This window comes from Limulus polyphemus, unplaced genomic scaffold, assembly GCF_000517525.1.
Source record: "Limulus polyphemus unplaced genomic scaffold, Limulus_polyphemus-2.1.2 Scaffold281, whole genome shotgun sequence".
NCBI classification, from domain to species: Eukaryota; Metazoa; Arthropoda; class Merostomata; order Xiphosura; family Limulidae; genus Limulus; species Limulus polyphemus.
In genome coordinates, this window is record NW_013665891.1 from 661,349 (window position 1) to 672,788 (window position 11,440).

An 11,440-nucleotide genomic window follows, 5' to 3' on the forward strand; every position below is an offset into this window, starting at 1 on the left:
TATTTTGTCCCCTGCAGTAGATGAAAACAAAAAGACCTATAAAAACAAGCAATGTCCAAATTTCAAGCCCAGCTCTTATCAAATGATCTTATACATAACTTATGAAGCTAAATTAGTTTAATAGATAGATAAGTTTGATCTAGCTGGACAGCCTCAAACACCTTTTACAATAAAAAAAAACTGAACTGTAACTTCACACAACTTTTACATACATAACCAAAACATCAATAAGATTCACCAGTGGATATAAATAAGAAAACACTTATCAGACTTTTTTTTGTTAATTTCAAGACTTCAAAAGTCACTTTTCAGAAAATAGTTTTACTTACAACCTATAACAAAAAACATACAAATACCGCTTTTCACCTAATCATAAATAATCTAAATTAAATACATATACTTTCCAAATGTACAAACATATAATACAGTCCATGTATAAATTAAAATCTTACTTTAATTATATCTTTTCTTATTATTATAATAGAAATGAAAATTATTTATCCTATAATTTCATATTTTACTTTACCTTTCTTTTCTGCAAGTCTCAGTAACTGTTTTCACAATTCCTACTGAAGTCACGAAACCAGTAGGGGAAATTAATAAAAAGAAAGAAGTCTAATATTCTAGTGTTTTCATATATATATATATTGGATTTACATAGTAAAACTTTTGTTTACTTTGTTTAGAATTACCTCTAGCATATCAGTGAACAGAAACATGGTAATAGTGTCTCCTCTACGACTAATGCTATCTCCTAGTTCCTGGGTGTCTGCTCTTGTTACAAAACTTCGATGAGAAGACAGGAGGTGAGCCTGAAAATTAAGTTTTCTTAAACAAAAGCTATGAAACCAATATAAACAGCAAATGTTTAAGTTTTTGCATCAGATGCATATAATTTAACAATATGACAAAGGAAAAGTATCACCAAAACATATGAAAATATATCAAAAATGAAAATATTTCCATCCATAACAAGTGTATTGGTAAAAAGACATATATTACTAAATTATAAAAAAAACTACATAAAATGACTTAAAACCTTGACAAATGGATTGTGTAAGCCCTTACCTTAAATAACCTCCACAAGTCATGACTTGCAAGATCAAATAATAAAAAAAATTAATGACACAATTTCATATGGTTAAAGATAACTGAACTTAAAGAATATTTTTTTAAAGATATAAAAACAAACACTCATTAAGACCACTAATTCTAACTGCATATGATTCTTCTTTGTTTAGAACCAACAATGTTTTCTTTCCCAAAACCACTATATTATGCATATGAGATAGCACTGTAAGGTCAAAAGGATAACATAAGCTACAACCAATGAAAAATTTTTGAAAAATCAAAGTAGATGTGAATATTAAAGGTAGCACAATCACTGAACCTAACATAATTATGATATTGTAAGAAATATAACAACCAAATGTTTATTCAGACAAATTATTAAAATATTTTAATTCACAACTACTAAGGTTATAATGTAACATAACAATGTGAATAACATTAAACAGGGTAATATGTAACTAATCAAAACCATAATGTATTTTCTTAACTGTTCTATTTCTCTTTGGTATTGTGGTATTCATTTTTATTCCATTTATTTTTTTTATAATTAATGTTTTGCTTTTATTACACTTGCAATTTATAACATGTTGAAATCCGAAGTGAGCAACAAATAATAGTTAGTTTTAAAAGCACAAGCTTAATTTCAATCCCAAATCTTGACACACACACAAAAAATTATGACGATGTTTACTTAAGATACCTTGATCATAAACTGAAATATTAAATGAAGTATACAACTATAAAGTGGTACATCATCAAAACCCCAAATGAACCAAAGAGTTAATATCTCTCCAATTTAAAATTAATGTTCGTTTCATTATTTGTAGTACCTATTGGCCTTTTCTTGTTTTCTAAGTGAACTACTGGATGAACTTACTATCAAAAACTTTCATATTAGAGATTCATCATATCAAAATACAATCACTGTATTACTACATTCCTATCAACAACAAAAACCTATAGTAACACAGAGTAACATCAAATTTAAAATTGGTATAAATTCAGAATTTTGTATGTAATGTAGTTATTAGATTAAAGCCAAGATCTTCATATTTGCAAAATGTAAACAAATTCATGTTAAGGAAACATACTGGACAATTTTCAATGTCATTTATAATGTCAAACATTGCCACTTGGCCTTCCGTCTTCCTCTTGTCTTCATTGATGTGCCTAAAGGTAAAATATTATGAAATTTAAGGAGAGAGTTAAATGAACAGGACAACACTATTAATTTAAGTCTATATAGCATTAAAAAATAAATAGTTTTGCATAATCAATACACCAAAAAACATAATATGCTCATTATTGAGTACTGATCTGAAAGGCTTTAACAATGTGGTACACAAAATGTAAAACAGTAATTCCAGTACTTGTTATAACTAATCCACAAGAAAGTCTGAATTGATTACAAAGAAGCTCACTCTCAACTGGCAGGAGAAAAAAGCTAAAGTACAAAATTCAATTAAAGCTCACATTTCACATGCTAGCTAACACAACAAGCATTGGTAATAGATAAATTGGCAAGTAAGTTATTTATGTTTCTGAAACTTCATTTTAATGCAAATATACAAATGAAATATAATTTAGAACATGTTTCACAAAATTTATAATTCACATATACATTTATTTAATTGTCTTTTAATTATTTTTTAAAAGATCATTTTAATAGTTTGGGAAAAGACAAACTTATATACTAAGCTCATAAATTTTTGTTAGCCTTTTGCAATTAGAGAAAACTAGAACATTTATAAAAAAAATATTTCCAAATTCTTTGTCAGAAAAAAACTTTTGAAATGTTATATGATACATGTTAAACTTTCTACAATCTTAATCTTTTTTCCAGTAGCATTTTTAATGAAATATGTAAAAATGCATTGTAAAAAATTTGAAATATGAAATTTAAGTTGAATTTGTTTTATATGCAGATTGTAAATTAATACTAATGAGAAATATGAGCTTCTAAAATGTACAGTATAGGGATGCATGGGTAGTAAAATTTGGCCAAATAGAGTCCAGGTCACTAAGTCTTGGCCAGAACTGGGTGTCAACCGAGACTAGGTTCTCTCCTTGCCCCCCCCCCCCAAACAATATACACAAAAATTAAAAACAAAATTGACATTTATTACACTTAACCAAATAATCACCAACATAACATTCAAGTTTTACTTTCAACTTTCAATGCCTAGCCCCAACTTCTCAAACCCTAACTCCTATTGTTCTCAAAACCTCCACCTTCCCCACAAATCCACTTCTCAAGCCATGCCTGTTATTAACTCCCATTGTTCTCTGAATCCCCAACTTTCAGCGGGCGGCCAGTTTTTGTTGCTCGGAACAACTTTTTTTTTTTAACTTAAACCAATTATTGACTGTACCATGTTAGTTGGCACAAAGGTTAGGGCTTAGATGCCCAACTCCAAGACTCAGCCTGAGCCAAGTATTACCGGGTAGCTCAATACCCGGTCTTGTACCCGTGCATCCCTAGTAAAGTATGAATTTTAACAATTTCAAATTGTTTCATATGCATATTTTAAGTTAATATTAAATAGAAATATTAGTTTCTAAGATGCAATGTATAAAATCTCTTTTAAAGACAAATTGTAAAATAAGGCTAAGTACAAATATTAGAACCTTTTGATTTGAATATGCACATTACAGTACTTGCTCTTCAAAGCTCTTATAAAAATAATTTCCATTTAACTGTTGCCCAACAAATGTCTATTGAATTTGGTTTTATACTTATAACTACAAATATAAAAATCTTATAATTTGAATACTACTTCAGACCACTTAAAAATCTTATCCATGTTTTTTAATTAGCAAAATTAAACAGAAAACAAAACTACTTACATCATAACTTCTTTCAGAGATCTGATAGCCTTGTCTACAGCTTCATGGTCTGGGTTACTTTTATTTGTGTGCTTCAGAATATCTGTCATTAAAAACCATCATACTTGTTGAACTTTATTTATAGTTAATAATTTAGAATTTTCTAGTTTAGGAATAGACAACCATGATACTTTCTTTAATCTAAATAAATACTCGTAAGTATTTAACAACATTCGTGAATACCAAATGTAAAAGGATAATATGGGTTTTGTTATAATTAGGTGAAGATTATATTGGGAAGAATCTTACATGAGGAAGTAGATTTTAAATGAAGCATCATCAACATAATGGAGCGTATACTACAGTGATAACAAAAGATCTCCAGGAGATAACCTTAAGGAAAAAAGACACAATTAAAACAAAGAATTTATAGGTACAATTGAAACTTGTACGTACCATTTAGCAACAAAACTACACTAGGCAGCCGCTGAACAGGGCGAATAAGTAATTCAACCAGGTTCTGACGACCACACTCAGGCTTACTTTGACAACGCTGGATAAATGGATGAAAATCACAAAATCAAATTATGCACTATGACATTAAAAAAATCTACTTTTTAAAAGGCTATCTTATCTCCTATAATTTCCTATCATTAAATGTTATAACAGATCCATGTTTTATTTAAACTTCCTTCCATTATGTTATTCATTAAGTTCATGGGAAAATATGCATTTCCATCAGAGATCAAAGAGGGGATAAATTATGCCAAAAATGAACAGTATCCTTATATAAAGGTAAGTGTAAAATTCAAAATGTAGATGCTTATTAGCATGCTAATTCATATACATTTGTGTACAAAATAGTCAGGATGTACAAAAGTGAATTCACTTGTGCCCTATAAATGCACAAATATTAGAACTTTTTTCATATATTTCCAAATGGGATTAGTTCAAAATGGAAAATAATGCATTACAATTGCACATGCTACTAACTATTATATGTTGCTCTTACATCATTTCAAGTAATATATGCATAAAAAAAAAGACATTTATCTCTGTCAATCCATAATTTTGTTTCAAGCAACTGTTTCCAGCCTCAAGGGTTACTCGGGACTCAAAATTCAAAAACTTCTATAATATTCAGAAGTCAGTTTTTCATCCCTATATATTTTTGTGTTTTTCTTTTCATACTTGATGTTTTTCTGCAATACTATACCTACTGAAAAACAGGAATATTATTCTATAACAAGACATCATGATCATCTAAGAATATTATAGCAATTATAGCAGGCTGGACCTGCAACAAACTAATCAAACAATACAAATCCATTTTTATAATATTTAGTTTAATGTATTCAAAAAATATACACAGAAAGGTAAAACAAAGCAAATAACTATTAGATATAAATTGATCTTGGCAAAAAATATTGTTACTACAATATCATACTATGACACCTAATATAAGTAATGATGATGCCAATTTGAAAGATGAGGTTATTTCTCACTGTTAAATTTTTGAGTTTTGCCATATTTATCATTAATAGTGGGTTTAGTTTGATTATCCAACAATTAATAACAATTAATCGTTCTTCTGTTAAGTGTTAAAGTGAAAAATTGAAATAAAAAAAATTATGCATAACTGTGAGTAGTTGTTTAATTCTTTATGCTATGAATTAACAACATGATTACTCTATAGCATCATGTCAGACTGAAATAAATAAATATAAAATTTAGTTAATATCAAAAGTATTCTTTTAATATTAACTTACTAAAATAATACTTAGTATTCTCTAGTACATTATATCAGAATGAAAGGCTAATTATCTTTAATAAAAGATATTATCTGTATTAATTTTATCGCTACTGTGAACTTTATTCATGATGTCGGAAAACATGTTATGTGAACATTTTTTTTAAGACAAAAATAAAAAAAATTATAACACAAATGCATTCAAAAGATAGACCCTTCTTCATCAGGGGAACTAAAGAAATTCAACAGGACTCTAAATTTTATATGGGGATTCTCAGTTTTTAAACATTAATTGTCCCAGAACATTGAAAAATTGTTGAGGGTACTCTGAATTATGATTTGAAATTAACAATTAAATTTCACTTTTCATCAGTTTATCTAAGAAATATTTTAATAATAAAAGCCAATATTAGTGTCTTGTAATGTTTATAGTTGTAATCATATTAGCTGTTTTTAATAAGTTTCAGATTATATTTCAGAATATTCACCAAAGAAGCCAGAATTCAATGAATAGTAATAGTCATCTATTTCATGGGAACTGAATATATAAGCCAATTAGTTTACAGAAATAGTTAAGCAACACTTCTCAGAAAAAATTTGTATCCATTTAATGTTAGAGTGATATTTGTCATAAACAGTTTCACTTCTCAGAAAAGTTAACATGCACAAAGTAGTATTCAATGATAAAATCTCTATCACACCTACACACTAATTACAAAAAAAAAATGAAGGACTGTCTGTGGAAAATCACTTGATTATATGGTACATTTTCCCTCACATTCCATATATTTATCATAATGAAGTATATGCTATTTTTTAAGGAGCTGTGCATCCAATGAAGAACATTTTGACAAAGAATTAACATTAATGAATTTTTTTGGTAATATTTTGACTCAGCACACATCTAATCTAGAAAGACAGAGTAATGTGTCAGCTGAAACACGAATGGATGACTCACAATACTGATGCATTACACAGAACTATAAATATCATGTTCCTATATTAGAACTCGAGCAATAATCCCCACCAGGAGGAGTTTCCTATATACAACAGAATAAGTGTATTCTAAATGCACAATGAAGGCATTTCAATAATCTTCACCAGTGTGAACTTGGGAGTTTTATACCTATAACACGACAAGTGTAAATGTATGTGCACACTGGGGGATTAAAAATTTCCTGTAATGTATTTTCTGACAGATATTATAAAAGTATTTGTAGAAGTGAATCCAAACACAGTGAGATGGAAATAGATTTTTAATAGTATTTTAATATTGTACACTTATTAGACTGTTTCTTATATACTACCAATGACACCACACCTCAAATATAGAAATTACCTCTCTATGTCATGCCTGCTAAAGACAAGTTGATAAAGCATGTTTAAGCTACCACAGCTTATATCTAATTCTTCATTTAAGTAGTTTTATATAAATCCATATAGTGTCACACCACATTTACAACACTGTATTTTAATCTAAATTTGAAAACTTGGTCAACAAACTGATGCACATTGAACTAAATTTTGCTTCCCCACATTTATTTGCTAACAAATTACTTAAAGACAAACACTATTGAACATATCACATTAAACTGATGTTTCAAAGCTCCTTACCTTAAGGAAAGCATGAAACCTTGGTTTATTCTTGTCACATTGAAGAAGCATTTCCTTGGTTTTCTCAAAAAAGTTTACAAATGGTGGATAAGCTCTCATAAGATCACTAGACTGTAAGTTTATAGAAAAATAACATTAAAAATTTGCATACAATACAATACATTGCTATAAATTATTTTCCTAAAGCAGTGGTAATTCTTTTTATATGCCATACCTTTTTGAAGTCTGCTTCCTGCAAAATTAAATTTTAAAATTAAGAATAAAAAAGGCAAGGATATTTAAGCTAAGGCTGACAAATGGAAAGAAAAATTGCATAATAAAGTACTTACATGCTGAAGAATGAGATTGCCTATACTGTGTTCTTCTTTCCAGTTCTGCATTAAAGTTGCCAGTTCTTCGCGGATTTTTTTGTGAACCTCAAATATAGGTGGTAAATTTCCAAAAATGATTTTTGTCTCTGTGGCATCCAACAATGATCCACCAACTTGATCAGGTTGTTCCAATGGTTCTTTAAATAACTAAAAATGGTAAAATAGAAATAGTAAAACTAACTATTACAGTTTTTAACTTTTGAAGACAAAATTATTGAGATAAACAATTCCTATAAAATCAGTAATATTTCAGAAATGTCAAATGAAATTAAAAACTATTATCAAGTATTTAAAGGTATTGATGTATTCATTGATAATGTTAAAAAAAATAGTGCAAAAGGACACACAGTTTTACCAGTAACTGCAAAGTTACTTATACAACAATTTTGCCAGCCCCATTCTTTCCAAGACATTTTCCTGACCTGCATGTGTGTACATACAGCACACTGTTATTTTAACTTTACCTCATAATTCTCCCCAATCAACACCTCTTTACATTACACTCTCATTATAATGAGTAATAAAATCTTCACAACAAACTTACTTAAGATTATTATATCATAGCAAAAAATCTTCAAACAAGGAAATTGCAACTTGATGGTAGCTAATAAAAATATTACATTTTTATTAATTAGAAAAACATTTCATCTATTATCAAATATAAATAATTAGACAATAATTATCAGATAAAATAATAGTGATTAACCATGATGTTAAAATAAGTCAATAATTGACATAGATAAACAGCAAGATTAGTATACACATGTACATTTTAAAAAGGAGTAGGGAAGGTAAAGAATTTCCCCCAACTTTCCATTTGAGATAATTATTTAGTTTTATTTGATTTTTTGATTACTTTCTAAAGGATTTCCTGACTTTCACATGTTTATGGTCACCCTGTACACACATATACTAAACCAAAGATTAGAAATTGTGCATTTACTAGTTAAATTGTTCTTCCATTAGCAACAACCATCTAATAATGTCAGCAACTTCTGTAATATCATTTAATCAGCCTGAGGGTATTATATTAACTTTTTTTATATATATAAACCAAAAAATTAAGATAGAAAAGGTCTTGGCAAGAATATCCACATCTGATTCTCTATTTTTAAACTTGTTTAAAAAAAAACAGTTATTTTAAAAATATCAATAAAAATGACCATCAAGACTAGGATTTACTGATACTTACTGTTACAATGGTGCTCAATATTCCTACATAATTGGTTTCTGTTTGCAGTAGTTCCATGCAGACCTGCTGCCGATTGGTCATTGATTTGAGTTCTATGGGACTTTTTATTAAAGTCTCTGATGGAATATCAGGTGGTCCTTCTGTAAAATTACAATGTTTTAACTATCAGATAGATACACATAATTTCTGTAAGTAAAACAAATGTTAGTCTCCAAATATTCTAAAGTTACAAATTATGTCTATTATAAGTCAATGTTTTTCTAACTGTCTATATAAACATAACAAGGACAGTGCAATACATGAAATTAAATCAGTAAAGTAAGACAAATATTAAATATACATTCACAATAACCTTATACATATAGATAACATAAAAAAATTCAATTATAAAACAAATCTTTATGTAAAAGTCATATCATTTTTAGTAACTAAAGCTATTTATATACCACACTATCATTATGAAATTTTGACAAGATTTTTAATATAAATCTTATAACGGTAAAAATGATCACTAAAAGTTTTTCTGCCCATAATCTTATAATAATGAAACCTGTAACACAATTAGTAGTTAGGTTTAAACAAAACTCTGCTAACAAAAATTCTTACCCAAAAAATCTGGCGAAAATGTAGCATCTAAAAAAGAACCACTAACTGATAAGCTCGCTCGCTCACTGGAGCGTCGTTTGTGTTCTGGGGCTCCTACTAATGGATCTAATTCTTCCTGAGCCACTTCTAGAGCTAACTGGTGAGCAACTGACTCTTTATGTCGTTTCCTTTTGTACCCTCGAGAACAGGAGATAGAGAGAGTTGTCACTCCTCCTTTTAAGGGAGTTGTTGGGATAGGCTGAAATATAATTAACGTTTGAAAATTTCCATCCACAATACTAATTATAAAATTATATTCATATATCTATTTATTTCTGAAATTTACTAAAAGTTGAAAAACATTTCTGAAATAATAAAAAAATTACTTTCTTACCTAAGTAATCAATATCCCTTGAATATCTGAACATACACTGTAAACAAATGTAGATTTAAAGTGGAATTTATTCGGTTAATCTCTGGCCTCAGTTTACATACAAGCAAGCTCTCCTTTATGTGGAGACTGTTCATTATTGGCTATTGATAAAATTTAAAACAATTTGAGTGTACGACTACATCACATTTATCTAGGGTGTGTGTTCCAGTACACTTAAATCTATTCACAAACCTTTAATTTGCATGTTCCATTATGCAAATTGACAGTTTCTCCTTAACTCTCAACACAGGCTCGGTCAATCTGACCCACCTCGTAACCACTTGTACTCGTTATAGTTTACATACTAATAACTTTAATATTTTAAGTGTATCTTTACAAAATTTTGTAGACTTATAGCAAACATTAAAAGCCTTTTGCACACAAAAAATAAATTTTTCAATGAAGTATTTTTTCTTATGTTTGTCTGTGAAAATATCTTTTATTTTTTTTAACTAGTCTGAGTGTAGTAATTTTCATTTTAAGATTTAAAATACTTTTCTTTGTTTCAAAAATCTCAAATTTCATTTGCACAACCTCTGAAACCTCCTAAATACATGTATAGTTTTTTTTCAATAAAATGTTATATTTTATCTGTTATTACATTTATTATTTGATTCTTCAGCCTGTAGACAATTCATCAAAGTAAAATGAAAAGAAAAATTGTAAAATCAGAAATATATTGAGCAGCTGTTTTCTTTCTTCATTATTGATCACGAAGTTTCAAGTTTCAAAGTACTTCCCCTGACAGTTTCAACTACTAAACATATCCCATATATTTTCTGTGTTTATTTTACTGTCAATGACAAATTACAAACCCACTGACAATAAAGCAATAAATCACCGCTTGTGTTATAAGACCGTTTAAATACAATCGTAATACGAAACTCTCGAGTGCAAAAATGCATGCATATTCAGTGAGGTGACATTCTCCTTGCTCCAAGAACACAATATGGGTTACAGCAGTTTATATTTCCTACAACACTTTCAACAGGAATTCCCCAGGGTAATAAAATTGCAATAAAACATCCAATAAACATTGTAGGTTCTGAGCCGGGCTTATCCAATTACATAGTAGGTGTTTCAGTACTATGGTCCCCCATTTCATGAGCGTGGAATTTCGCAGCATAAGAATATGAAGGTGTTATTTGTGCACATTCTTATAAATGATACTACCCTCTCTCACTTTCACCACACTTATTTCCCAACCAATAGACACTGAGGTTCCACTACCATCTACTACACCATTTTAGTTTTGGTTTCAAAAGTCTTCTTGTACAAGTATTTTGCCTTCTTGAAATTGGTGATCAGGTATGCAAAAGTAAGTAATCATAATTTTTAGTACATATACATCTGTTCAATAATTTCAATATATATTAGTTGATAAAATCCAGTGTAGTTGTTTCTGTATATTAGCACATCATGTATTCCTTCTGAAATCTATGATACACATCACACTCATAGATTACATATATACCCATGTAAAACAAATATACACATCAGAGAATACACTATGTGTGTGTGTGTGTATATATATATATATATATATATATATATATATATATATATATATATGTGTGTGTGTGTGTGTGTGTGTGTGT

At 28.8% G+C, this 11,440-nt stretch overlaps 1 protein-coding gene across 2 annotated transcripts in view; it reads right to left on the bottom strand.

Annotated features, from left to right (window-relative positions):
• The window catches only part of LOC106457012 (protein ECT2-like), an 81,923-nt gene that overhangs the window by 21,608 nt on the left and 48,875 nt on the right, over window positions 1-11,440 (bottom strand). For both annotated transcript variants that reach the window (XM_022382825.1, XM_022382826.1), the window contains exons 11-18: window positions 9,431-9,668; window positions 8,825-8,964; window positions 7,591-7,779; window positions 7,262-7,372; window positions 4,354-4,450; window positions 3,919-4,000; window positions 2,163-2,241; window positions 693-812 (exon numbers count right to left, since the gene is read on the bottom strand). In XM_022382825.1, the coding sequence (XP_022238533.1) occupies window positions 693-812; window positions 2,163-2,241; window positions 3,919-4,000; window positions 4,354-4,450; window positions 7,262-7,372; window positions 7,591-7,779; window positions 8,825-8,964; window positions 9,431-9,668 (1,056 nt within the window). The remainder of the gene's footprint in view (window positions 1-692; window positions 813-2,162; window positions 2,242-3,918; window positions 4,001-4,353; window positions 4,451-7,261; window positions 7,373-7,590; window positions 7,780-8,824; window positions 8,965-9,430; window positions 9,669-11,440) is intronic.